The sequence below is a fragment of the Saccopteryx leptura genome, chromosome 4 (assembly GCF_036850995.1).
Source record: "Saccopteryx leptura isolate mSacLep1 chromosome 4, mSacLep1_pri_phased_curated, whole genome shotgun sequence".
In the NCBI taxonomy this organism is placed as follows: domain Eukaryota; kingdom Metazoa; phylum Chordata; class Mammalia; order Chiroptera; family Emballonuridae; genus Saccopteryx; species Saccopteryx leptura.
Window position 1 is genome coordinate 29,877,310 of NC_089506.1, and position 14,161 is coordinate 29,891,470.

Here is a 14,161-nt window from a genome sequence, read left to right on the forward strand (position 1 = left end):
GGACACAACTAACAAAATCCAGAATTTGGGACCCTCTGAAGGACAAATATTGTTTCTTTAGCAAATTCAATGTAAGAAGAAAAGTCAGCGAGGGAAACTAAATTTTTAACAAGTCCTAAGAAATATATCTACCAGATACAATATGTGGTCTTCGTCTAAATCCTGATTTAAATCAATCAACTGAAAGGCAAGATTAAAAAAAAATTTCAGCAGTATGCATCTTAAGTTACTTAAGAAGAATGACTCATAAAAACTACCTAAAGTTTTAATCAATATACATATATATGAAAACAAACAATTTTAATAAAAAGAGTTCCTCTATTACTTCCTGTTATTTTCTAGCAAATATATTAGTTGTGAATGATAAATCTAGGGTCTATTGGCAAAAGTTGGACTAAAATAATTTTTTTAAAAAGGATATAATTGGCCCTGGCCGGTTGGCTCAGCGGTAGAGCGTCGGCCTGGCGTGCAGAAGTCCCGGGTTCGATTCCCAGCCAGGGCACATAGGAGAAGAGCCCATTTGCTTCTCCACCCCCCCCCCTTCCTCTCTGTCTCTCTCTTCCCCTCCCGCAGCCAAGGCTCCATTGGAGCAAAGATGGCATGGGCGCTGGGGATGGCTCCTTGGCCTCTGCCCCAGGCGCTGGAGTGGCTCTGGTAGAGGCAGAGCGATGCCCCAGAGGGGCAGAGCATCGCCCCCTGGTGAGCAAAGCCTCGCCCCTGGTGGGCGTGCCGGGTGGATCCCGGTTGGGCGCATGCGGGAGTCTGTCTGACTGTCTCTCCCCGTTTCCAGCTTCAGAAAAATCCAAAAAGAAAGGATATAATTAACTATCTTCTCTTTGCCTTTTCTCTTCACCTTCAAAAACAAGTTTATTAGAAGCAAATAAAAAATAAAGTGAAGCTATTAGAAAAAGAAACAAGTTCTTAGTGCCACATGTCTTTAAAATAATGCTTCACCCTAATGATGTTAATTGATTTATTCAACAAGTATTTTCTCAGCACCTATTATAATATCCTAAGCTCCTTACTAGAGATTAGAAAAGAGAAGTTATCAGAAATGTTTACATTTAAGGAGATAAAAATTGAAAAATATCTCTAGAACTTCCAGTAAATGTGAAACACTACAAAATTTTTCAAAAATATGTTTTAACTTACACTTTGTTCCTCTGGTTCTAATTTGGGGATTTTGTGTGACTTGCGCTCTTCAGATCTAGATGAGTCATGCTTGTTGCTTTTTTTCCTCTTTTCTTTTCTACTTTCATGCTTTGACTTTGTGTGCTCACTTGCCTGTACTTCATTTAAAAGGTCTCCGCAGAGGGAAGACTCAAACAATTCCCTGCCATTCTGGATAGTTTTGGTTATTTTTAGTTTAATTTCAGGTGAGCCAGTCTTCTTTGGAATCACAGTTTGTGGTACCGAAGGAGGAGGTGGTAGCTGTGGAGGAGAAGGTTTTTCCAGAATTTCATGTGGTCTTGTGTTTGGAATTTCTGAATAATAGTCAGTAGGGCTAAAGTTTCTAACTGCACCAAAGCCATTGGCTGATCCATTGGGATACTGATTATAAGACTGGTATTTGGTTTGAGTTTCATACATGCTGATTGATGATGGATAGCCATTTGTGAGTGGAGGAAGATCTTCTGTTGTAGGTGGGTACTGAAAGCCTTGCTGCAAGGTAGCTTCATATGGTGTATGGCCACCATCTTCAACAATGTCACTGCTGTTATCAAAGGCATCCTCCTGACGGATGTTGGCGGAGTCAATGAGTTGAGGTGGTTGCTGAATTGTGTTTCCCATGATCCCTTGCATGAAAGAGAAAGAGAAATCCATTGTTCTGCTCCAGCATCCTTAACTTTCCCTTTCTCTCATCGGGCCTAGTTTTAAAAGAGGAAATTAAAAAGTGTTAATATCTTCACAAGCTAAAAGCTAATCAATGGAAAAGGATTAAACGGAAATATTCTGAACCCAATTTTTAAACTTTTTTTAAAATTTTACTTATTGATATTTAAGGGGAGGAGTGAGAGAGCAAAAGTGGGGGGAGAAGCGGGAAGTATCAACTTATAGTAGTTGCTTTCGGTATGTGCCTTGGCCAGGCAAGCTCAGGTTTTCGAACCAGTGACCACAGCGTTACAGGTCGACATTTTATCCACTGCTCCACAGGGCAGGCCCAAACCCAATTTTCATATCCAGATATGCAGAGACACTAAATATTTTTAAACCAGGTAGCCAATATAATTTATGACAAAGGACAAACACATTTTTATCTTATAGTCTTATTTATATGCTTAAAACTCTTGAATACTTTCACAAAATAACTCGAGAAGCAAATTTTATTCTTTGCAAACATGCAAAATAGTTTTGTTTCCCGAGTTAGAGATTATAACTTTCACATTAAAACTGGTATTTGCAATATAAGCAGTCCAGACACATATATAAATTAGGTACTAAGAGCTCCCTTTAAATCATTCATGTCTGTCCAGTGGTTCTTTCTGTTATTACAACAATAATAAAATCTAAGTATTTTTTAATACAAAAGTATAAATGCCTATTTCTCCTCCCTTCCATCATCTCCATTCTTCTGTCATGAATAACTACTGTACACACCTTGCTGGGCATTCTTCCAAATCTTTCTTCACATATTTACATATAAAAATTTTAAAATAGGGTTTCCTCTGTGACTTGATTATTCAATTTAATATATCTTAGATAGCTTTCTATATTGGCATGTATAGTTTTCAAACACATTTCATTCTTTAAATGGATGTACAGTGAACAACCATGATATGTACCTACCATCATGTATTTAACCATTTGTGTACTGATAATCATTTAGCTGTTACCAATTATTTTATATTATAAACAGGTCTACAGGAAACTTTCTTGAAACAATCTTTGTGCATGTATGTATTCCTGTGGAACAGATTTGAAATTTTGATAGATACCGCAAAACTGTTCTATTGGTTGTAATACAGCAATTTACATTCATTCCAAATAGTGTATGAAGATGTCTGACTTTCAATACTCTTGCCAGTATCTAATCATTTTAACCAATGATAGAAACAGCAGAATCATCTGAAACACTTTTCTAAAATGCATATGTTAAGGTCTATTAATTGATAAATCTGATTCAATAAATCTGGGGTGAGGCTCAGAGAATGAGTATTTTAAGACCACATTCCAGATGATTCTGACACACTCTTGTTTGAGTCACTGCATCATAATCTTTGCATTATAGTCACTTCATTATATTCCTACAATTATTGCACCTCCTCTAGATGTCCAAAGATGCCCATATTCTGTAAGAATGTTACAATATAGATAAGCATCTTTTAGGAAATGCTCCAAGACCACTCTGGTTTGTCCTAAGGTTTGACAAGCCCACATCTTGAGACAGAGGATTAATGGACAGTCCAGATATTATTTTGATAATCCCATAAACATTTCTTCTAAAAAGCTCTAAGGCAGAGAGGATTTCACTACTGTACGCTGTCTTGTGAACTGATTATAGCTGCCTGGAATACCATGAAGAAAGATTCTGGGGCTACAGCTCAGTTCAATTCTGGGACTGATTAATAATGTCTACAGCCTTGGTTCTAGCAGGATTCACCATAACAAGGCAAGTAACTAAAACAGTGAAGGGAAGAAGGGGGGAAGAAAAAGCTAACAGTACACTTTTAAAGGTGTATCCAATTAAACAACTGTTGTTTATTCTGGTCTTAGCAATGGAAAGAATTTTAAAAGTTCTAAAATTTCAAACAAATGCATACAAGAGCATATAAAGAAATCAAACTACAGTGGAACAAGGGGTGGGAGGTGGCAGAGAGTACGTATTTTTTTAGCACCTACTCTGGGCCAAGTACTTTATACATTATTTCACTTAAGTCTCATAAAACTCTGTAAGATAGGTATTATGATTCCTGGTTCATAGGTAAAAGAAACCGACTTGCAGAGGGAGGGATTAGGTGGCTTGTTTAAACCACAAAGCAAAGGGGGAAGTATAAGGATTTGAATCTAAACATGTCTGACTCTAAAGCCCATGATTTTTACCACTTCCACTTCCCTTAGCTATAAGTTCTGAGAGACTTCATTTCTTTTATTCTTGTACGTCATCCCTTGGTCACTGCCAAAACAACTATTCTGTAAGAACCATCTCCAACACTTAAATCATACTTAGGATATGCCAGGAACCATTTTAAATGCTTTACAAACAATACATTTAATCCTCCCCAACAACCTACAGGTAGATATTAATACTAGTTCCCATTATAGATGTGGAAATATAGGTTAAATGACTTGCTTAACTATACAAAATGACAGAGCTGGGCTTCAATCAAGGCAGCCTTGCTTCAGAGTCTGTGATCCTCACCAGCACACAATACAGACAAAACTGATGTTAGAAATCACTTCTTTATATATACATAGTTTAGGAATGGAAACATTACCCTATTTTGACCCTTGGCAAAAATGTATAGTTCACAGTTACAAGAAGGGTATGCTTAGAATTCTTTAAATACATGTTGGGCAACTACACAAGTAGAATGAAAAAATTCTCAAACCTCCAACTTGAAGGCAAGTTAAATACTGATATCTGACAAGATGCAACCTGTGTTTTTGCTTCTCATTCCTATCCTATATATACATAATCAGCTCCCAGATTAATATCTCGTATTACGCAGAGGTAAACTGAAATCTCGAAATGAGAAAACAATTAGACAAATACAAAGTGTAAAACATTCTCTCAAGAGAACTGGCCTGAACTCTTCAAACACCAAAGGTGGAAAGACTATTCTAGATTTTAAAAGACAAGATTTAGACAAACTAACTTAATGCACAAATTTTAATTAAATCTGGGATTCAAACACACTCATAGGTAAAAAATACATATTTTTGAGAAAACTGAAGATTTTAAATGACTATATTAATAGAGCTATTAATTTTCAAGGGTATAATAATAGTGTTCTGTTCATTTAAGAGAATGTCCTCATTCTTAGGAGACATGCTGAAATATTTACAATGTCATGGGATCCACAATTTTCAGATGGTTTAGGATTTAAAAGTCACCCTGATATGCCCCAAGACTATGGATTTGCTCCCTAGTCAGGGAATATACAAGAAACAACCAATAAGTGCACAACTAAGTGAACACATTAATGTCTCTCTCTAGCTTCTTGTCTCTCTCCCTGTTCCCCTCTTTCCCTAAAATCAAGTTTTTTAAAAAATTTTTATTTAGAAAATTAACTTTAACATATTATTCTTTTTCACAAGATTTCATTTTATTGATTTTAGAGAGAGGAGAGAGAGGGAAAAAGGGAAAGAGAGAGAGAGAGAGAGAGAGAGCGAAGGGGTAGGGGAACGGGAAGCATCTACTCCTAGCAGTTGCATCCTCTATGTGCCTTGACTGGGCAAGCCCAGGGTTTTGAACCAGTGACCTCAGCGTTCCAGGTCAATGCTTTATCCCCTGCGCCACCACAGGTCAGGCTATAAAATCAAATTTATTTTTTTTTGTATTTTTCTGAAGTTGGAAACGGGGAGGCAGACAGACTCCCGCATGCGCCCAACCGGGATCCACCCAGCCCGCCCACCAGGGGGCGATGATCTGCCCATCTGGGGCGTTGCTCTGCTGCAACCAGAGCCATTCTAGCACCTGAGGCAGAGGCCACGGAGCCATCCTCAGCGCCCGGGCCAACTTTGCTCCAATAGAGCCCTGGCTGTGGGAGGGGAAGAGAGAGACAGAGAGGAAGGAGAGGGGGAGAAGTGGAGAAGCAAATGGGCGCTTCTCCTGTGTGCCCTGGCTGGGAATCAAACCCAGGACTCCTGCACGCCAGGCCAACGCTCTACCACCGAGCCAACCTGCCAGGGCCTAAAATAAAATTTTAAAAGTACATATACCTAGCCTGACCAGGCGGTGGCGCAGTAGATAGAGCATCGGACTGGGATGCAAAGGACCCAGGTTCGAGACCCCAAGGTCGCCAGCTTGAGCGCGGGCTCATCTGGTTTGAGCAAAAAGCTCACCAACTTGGACCCAAGGTTGCTGGTTCAAGCAAGGGCTTACTCGGTCTGCTGAAGGCCCACGGTCAAGGCACATATGAGAGAGCAATCAATGAACAACTACGGTGTCGCAACAGCAACGAAAAACTGATGATTGATACTTCTCTCTCTTTTTTTTTTTTTTTACAGAGACAGAGAGAGAGAGTCAGAGATAGGGATAGACGGGGACAGACAGACAGGAACTGAGAGAGACAAGAAGCATCAATCATTAGCCTTTCACTGCGCGTCGCAACACCTTAGTTGTTCATTGATTGCTTTCTCGTATGTGCCTTGACCGTGGTCCTTCAGCAGACCGAGTAACCCCTTGCTGGAGCCAGTGACTGTGGGTCTAAGCTAGTGAGCTTTTGCTCACACCAGATGAGCCTGCGCTCAAGCTGGCGACCTCAGGGTCTCAAATCTGGGTCCTCTGCATCCCAGTCGGACGCTCTATCGTGCCACCGCCTAGTCAGGCTGATTGATGCTTCTCATCTTTCTCCATTCCTGTCTGTCTGTCCCTATCTATCCCTCTCTCTGATGCTCTCTCTGTCCCTATTAAAAAAAAAAAAAGTACATATACCTATAGCAGTGGTTCCCAACCTTTTTTGGGCCATGGACCGGTTTAATGTCAGAAAATATTTTCACAGACTGGCCTTTAGGGTGGGACGGATAAATGCACAAAATAAAATTATGTGACCGGCGTAAAAAATGTGGTATTTTTAAATATAATTGTCGAGCCTGACCAGGCGGTGGTGCAGTGGATAGAGCGTCGGACTGGGATGTGGAAGGACCCAGGTTCGAGACCCCAAAGTCCCCAGCTTGAGCATGGGCTCATCTGGTTTGAGCAAAGCTCGTCAGCTTGGACCCAAGGTCACTGGCTCGAGCAAGGGGTTACTCGGTCTGCTAAAGGCCCGTAGTCAAGGCACATATGAGAAAACAATCAATGAACCAAGGTGTCGTGACGAAAAACTGATAATTGATGCTTCTCATCTCTCTCCATTCCTATCTGTCTGTCCCTATCTATCCCTCTCTCTGACTCTCTCTCTGTCTCTGTAAAAAAACAAAAACAAAAACAAAAACCCCTAATTATAATTATCGAACTTACGAGACAAGCATCAAGAGTGAGTCTTAGATGGATGTAACAGAGGGAATCTGGTCATTTTTTAAAAATAAAACATCATTCAGACTTAAATATAAATAAAATGGAAATAATGTAAGTTATTTATTCTTTCTCTGCGGACTGGTACCAAATGGCCCACGACCGGTACTGGTCCGCGGCCCGGGGGTTGGGGACCACTGACCTAGAGTAAAACAAAGGAGGCATAATGTTAACTACTCACTAATCTAAGAGTGGACTCTAATATCTTTTCAACTTTCTTAAATGTTTGAAAATGTGAAAAGTAAAAAGAAAATAATCTGACTAGGGTAAAAGGGTAAAGCTTGCAATAAATCTTGACACCAGCCTGACCAGGCGGTGGCGCAGTGGATAGAGCGTCTGACTGGGATGCGGAGGACCCAGGTTCGAGACCCTGAGGTTGCCAGCATGAGCACGGGCTCATCTGGTTTGAGCAAAGCTCACCAGCTTGGACCCAAGTTCGCTGGCTCAAGCAAGGGTTTATTCGGTCTGCTGAAGGCCCACGGTCAAGGCACATATGAGAAAGCAATCAATGAACAACTAAGGTGTCACAACAAAAAACTGATGATTGATGCTTCTCATCTCTCTCCATTCCTGTCTGTTTGTCTCTATGTATCCCTCTCTCTGACTCTCTGTCTCTAAAAAAAAAAAGGAAAAAAAAAGAAAAAAAAAATCTTGACACCATATTCTGACCAATAAGCCAAATGGTCCACATTGTTATCTTGACAAGAAAGTCAATGCATGAATAGAGCCTCTTTTTCGTATTATTCCTCCAAATAATACAATACTGTAATCAAGAAAGCAGTTTTGATCATTTTTTTAAAAGCTATTTTAGGACAACTAAATTCTTTTATAGTGATTTTTATAAATACTGGATTCTGACAGCTAGCCTCCAAATAACAGAAAGATTGACTGACATCATAGTTAGGATCTTCTTACAGAATGAGTAGATTCTCTAGTGAGCATATGCTCGGAATCAAACTGTCAGATTCAAAACCCAGATTCAAGGCTTATTAGTTATAGGACTTCAGGTAACTTCATCTTCCTAAATCTCAGTTTCCTTATCAAGAAATTATAAATCCTTAAAATTTTCTGCATACCTTGTGTTATTGTAAGAATTAAGAGTTAATCCATGACCTGTGGTGGCGCAGTGGATAAAGCGTCGACCTGGAAATGCTGAGGTCGCCGGTTCGAAACCCTGGGCTTGCCTGGTCAAGGCACATATGGGAGGGAGTTGATGCTTCCAGCTCCTCCCCCTTCTTTCTCTCCTCTCTCTCCCTCTCTGTCTCTCTCTCTCTCCCTCTCTCTGTCCTCTCTAAAAATGAATAAATAAAATAAAAAAATAAAAAAAATAAAAAATAATTACTTACCAAGTACTTTAAAAAAAAAAAAAAAAAAAAAGAGTTAATCCACAAACAGTACTTGGACAGTGCCTGAAGTCTAGTTAGAACTCAGTAACTGTTGGCTATTATTATCATTGAGTGCAATGGGTCCCAGAACTTGTGCAAAACCTAAACTCTGATTGAAATGCATTTATAATAATATAATAGACTAGATAAGATTTTATGGGCAAGACTCATAAAATAGTAGTGAATACTGTGAAACAAAAGGCGATTAAGAATTAAACTGTGTTACTATTATAATAATTATAACAAACATTTGAGAAGAACAATGTTCACTAGGAAAGGAGGCATTTAGACCACAAAAGACAGACAAGGATGTAGAAGTTAGTTATTTTAACCCACTGATTTTTTTTTTAATTATTTTTATTTATTCATTTGAGAGAGAGAGAGAGAGAGAGAGAGAAGGGGGGAGGAGCAGGAAGCAGCTTTGACTCCCATATGTGCCTTGACCGGGCAAGCCCAAGGTTTTGAACCGGCAACCTCAGCATTCCAGGTCGATGCTTTATCCACTGTGCCACCACAGGTCAGGCTTAACCCACTGATTTTAATACCACTTGGTACAGGCCACCAAATATTCTCAAATCTTTGTCCTTAATAAATCCGTGATAAAGATGGTATATTTTAGCCTGGGCCAGTGGCTCAGTGGATAGAGCGTCAGCCTGGCATATGGAAGTCCCAGGTTCCCAACCATCTGCTTCTCTTCCCCACCCTCTCTTTTTTCTCTCCCTCTTCCACTCCTGCAGCCAGTAGCTCAACTGGTTTGAGCATGGCCCTAAGCACTAAGGATAGCTTGGTTGGTCCCAGAGTCAGCCTCCCTGCTAAAAACAGCTCTGTACTCAAGCATTGGTCCCAGGCGGGTTGCCAGGTAGATTCCAGTCAGGGTACACGCAGCAGTCTGCCTCACTACATCTCCTCCTCTCACCTAAAAAAACAAAACAAACCCCCCACAAAACAGGCATATTTTAATTTTCTATATTACTAAAACAATAGTAATAATAATACTAACATTTGCAGACTTACTATGTGTCAATACTCTTCTAAATGCTTCACATTTGTTACATTATTTTACTCCTCACAACACCCCTTTGAGAAAATACTACTAACCCCATTTTACAAATGAAAAGACAAGGCCAGCATGATAAAGTAATCTGTCCATAGTCAGACAGCTTGTAAATGGAGAATGCAAATACAGGCACTTTGTTCCACAGCACTGGCTTGTTAAGTAAGCTCATGCCCACAATCCCTAAGTATATAAAGTAAATAGCAACAAAAACAAAAATATGCATACTTTATACTTCACAATTCCTCAATCCCACTTCTCAGAGTTAACAATTTGGTGAGAGACTACATAATACTAGCCTTTCCCTTATTCTAACATATACTTACAAGAAAATGAACCCACCAGAGGCAAACTATTTATGACAAATTCTTCCTCTGACCAAAGTTTCTAGTTTTTTTAAAAATAGATAAATCAGGCCCTGGCCGGTTGGCTCAGCGGTAGAGCGTTGGCCTGGCGTGCGGGGGACCCGGGTTCGATTCCCAGCCAGGGCACATAGGAGAAGCGCCCATTTGCTTCTCCACCCCCCCCCCTCCTTCCTCTCTGTCTCTCTTTTCCCCTCCCGCAGCCAAGGCTCCATTGGAGAAAAGATGGCCCGGGCGCTGAGGATGGCTCTGTGGCCTCTGCCTCAGGTGCTAGAATGGCTCTGGTCGCAACAGAGCGACCCTCCGGAGGGGCAGAGCATCGCCCCCTGGTGGGCAGAGCATTGCCCCCTGGTGGGCGTGCCGGGTGGATCCTGGTCGGGCGCATGCGGGAGTCTGTCTGACTGTCTCTCCCCGTTTCCAGCTTCAGGAAAAAAAAAAAAAAGATAAATCAATGAATACTTTTTAAAATTTTGTTGAAGCTGTCTATAAACAATTTTAAATGAAAAATTTTGAAATGTATAAACTAAAGATTTAAGGATCATATTTATTTAACAACTATTTATGAAGGGAGTAATAATAGAAAAATTTGTAAAATCCTTAAATGAAATCTTAGACATGTACTTAAAAAAAGAAAAGCATGTCATGTGCTTCAGATGAACAGCTTGAGGCTATATATATCAAGTATTCATGATATGTTAAATGTATAGATTAAGTTAGTTCTCAAAATGAATTCTCTTTGGTAGATCATACATATTGCTGGAGTCTATTCTATAATATTACATGCTATACTGTACATACTTATTTTTCTATGTTTAATACCAGTCTCTTCTCAATAAAACTTTATATTTTATTATAAATTAAAATTCCTCATGTTGATATCATTATTCAAGCTTCTGAAATAAGATATATGGTCTAAATATGTCATATAAATAGCCTGTTTCTGTTTTCAAACCCATCAAATACATTCCTAGGTTACTTAATTTATAAATCTAACCACACTTTCCTTATTAAAATTATTTAATGATTGCTAAAGAAAGTAGAAGCATCTTGGCCAAGAGAGCACATGAGGCCCTCCAAACATGGTCTCTACCTACATCTCCACCTCAAGTCACTTCTGTACTACAATAATATTAATTTACTGGGAATTACTGTACATACTATGATTTCATACCACTGTGCCTTTACTAATGTTATTTCCAATGCCTAATATGCCCTTTTACACATTTTTTGGCTTGACCTTTAACCATCTTTTGAGCTTAGAAAGTCATCTGCAAGAAATAGTAACTTAAACTGTAGGCTAGTCTGAGTAACTTTCCTCTGTGTTACTAAGATACACTACACAGGCCTCTTAGAATTAATCATGAAACAACCTGTTTATGTGGTTTTCTTAAGAGCAGGAAGTAATTTTTTTCATCTGTGTGCTCCAAGAACCCAAAGCCAATGCTCAGAGAGGCTTAATGAATCCTTTAAACTGAACTATGAATATACTTAAGGGAGTTATTACATATAAATGAAATGCTTTAAAGAGTTCTTGAGAATCTTTCCATGGAGAAAGCAAGAGAATATAAATGCAGGTACAGTCTCCTCAGGTAATATCCTTGGCAAAATCTGACTGAAAATTGTTTACCTCGCACTACTGAGATTCTCCTTAGTTCTGGAATAACCTTACCTTCAAGGCTTAAAGCATCAAGAGAACGACATGAAGTCAAATGAATTTCCAGGGACAGTCTATTAACCCAACAAAAGACCAAAAGATATATAAAAAAGAACTCCATATCTATTTATAACCCTAGTGTTGTTGATACTGTAAATGTGAATTCAGAATGTGAAAGTTCTTAACAGTTTTCATAGTCATAGTTAATTGAATGACATGAACATCAATCTTTATTTTACTAATCTCTTGTATTATAATCAATCATACTAAAAAATATACATATAAAGTCAATTCTACTAAAATGCCAAGAATATTTGATATAGCAACATTAGAATTTTTACAGCTAAAAGAAAATAGTAGAATATCATATGATTTCCACAACAAGAAGAGGGTGGTCTTCCTTTATCTCAGGATAAACAGGGATCCAGATGTTTCTTTTTGTGAACTGTTACAAGGAACACTTCTCATAGTTTATGATAAATCCACAGTCTGTATATGTTTCTATCAAAACAGAAATAGAATCCATGCAGAGTCTGCAATAATAAACCAGCTATGCCAGGTCTTGAAAACCTGGCATTTTTACTGTTTGAAGACTTCTGTGGCAAAACATTTAAAAAGAAAATTTTAAGACACATACTGTTGAAAACTTAGGTCATTTTGTTTAAAAGCAAAAAAAATCTAAATTCAGTATATAAAAGCAAGCTTAAGTATACATTCTTTGTGATGAAACAAGATAAAACTATCAAGTATATTAATGTAGTGATTACAAACTGAATTTGAAAGTCAGATCCTGAATCAAAACCAATTTAATACATACATATATATGCCTCAAAAAGCTTCAATTGTGGTTTATATTTAATGACTGAATATAAAGATTTCTTTTAGTTTTTTCTTCTTTTCCAAATGAGAGGAGTGGAGATAGAGATGGACTCCCACATGTGTCCTGACTGGTATCCACCAGGCAGCCCCCAACTGGGGACCACGCTCTGCCCATCTGGGGTCATGCTCACAATCAAGCTGTTTTCAGTGCCTGAGGCGGAGGCTCCACAGAGCCATCCTCAGGACTCGGGGGCCAATGCGCTCAAACCGATCAAGCCATGCTATGGGAGGAGAAGAGAGAAAGAGAGAAAGAAAAAGACAAAGGAATTGAACCCGGGACTTGAACCCAGGAAATGCACATGCCAGTCCGACGCTCTACCACTGAACCAACCAGCCAGGACTGAAGATTTGTTGATGAAGTATCAAAGAAGATTTTCATTTTATTATTTCCAACTCAAATCTACACAAAGAAAAAATAGGGAAGGGGGGCTTAATTTTAAAAATATATATGGGGGCCTGAACTGTGGTGGCGCAGTGGATAAAGCATTGACCTAGAATGCTGAGGTCGCTGGTTCAAAACTCTGGGCTTGCCTGGTCAAGGCACATATGGGAGTTGATGCTTCCTGCTCCTCCCCCTGTTCTCTCTCTCTCTCTCCCTCTCTCTCTCTCTCTAATAAAAATGAATAAATAAAATCTAAAAAAAAAAGTAAATAAATAAAAATATATATGGTCCAACCAGGCCTGTGGTGGCACAGTGGCTAGAACATCGACCTGAAATGCTGAGGTCACCAGTTCGAAGCCCCTGGCATGCCTGGTCAAGGCACATACAACAAGCAATAAATTAACAACTAACGTGAAGCAGCTATGAGTTGATACATCTAGCTCCCCCACCCCTCCTCTCTATATAAAATAAATAAAATCTTTTTTTCCAGTATACAGATTATCAAGAGTGAAACCAGAGACTCTATAAAGTAAAAATTTGAAAACAATACTTAATCTATTGGAAGAATGCTAAAACCCCCTAATGCCAGGGTTTTTTATTTTTTGTTTGTTTTTGTATTTTTCTGAAGTTGGAAACGGGGAGGCAGTCAGACTCAGAGAGACAGAGAGGAAGGAGATGAGGAGGGGTGGAGAAGCAGATGGGCGCTTCTCCTGTGTGCCCTGGCCGGGAATCTAACCCGGGATTCCTGCACGCCAGGCCAACGCTCTACCACTGAGCTAACCGGCCAGGGCTATGCCAGGGTTTTTATAGAGACTTTCTTCTTGGGTCTACGTTCTATTCATATTTTAATCTAATTATATGATCAGAGTGATTTATGCTGCCCATTTGGCTATCATAATTTTAAAATGATTTGTTAGTAATGTAGTAACAACAGTGTATTGTTAAAAAAGAGCAGAGCCTGACCAGGCGGTGGTGCAGTGGATAGAGCATCGAACTGGGATGCAGAAGACCCAGGTTCAGGACCCCAAGGTCGCCAGCTTGAGCGCAGGCTCATCTGGTTTGAGCAAAAGCTCACCAGCTTGAGCCCAAGGTCGCTGGCTCAAGCAAGGGGTTACTCGGTCTGCTGAAGGCCCGCAGTCAAGGCACATATGAGAAAGCAATCAATGAACAACTCAGGTGGTGTTGCAATGCGCAACGAAAAACTAATGATTGATGCTTCTCATCTCTTCGTTCTTGTCTGTCACTGTGTATCCCTCTCTCTGACTCTC

General features: G+C 39.5%; 1 protein-coding gene across 7 annotated transcripts in view; it reads right to left on the reverse strand.

Annotated features, from left to right (window-relative positions):
* Positions 1-14,161, reverse strand: part of NSD3 (nuclear receptor binding SET domain protein 3) — a 143,526-nt gene that overhangs the window by 106,384 nt on the left and 22,981 nt on the right. For all 7 annotated transcript variants that reach the window (XM_066380354.1, XM_066380356.1, XM_066380350.1 and 4 more), the window contains one exon: positions 1,153-1,868. In XM_066380354.1, coding sequence (XP_066236451.1) covers positions 1,153-1,824 — 672 coding nt within the window. In that variant the 5' untranslated portion in view covers positions 1,825-1,868. The remainder of the gene's footprint in view (positions 1-1,152; positions 1,869-14,161) is intronic.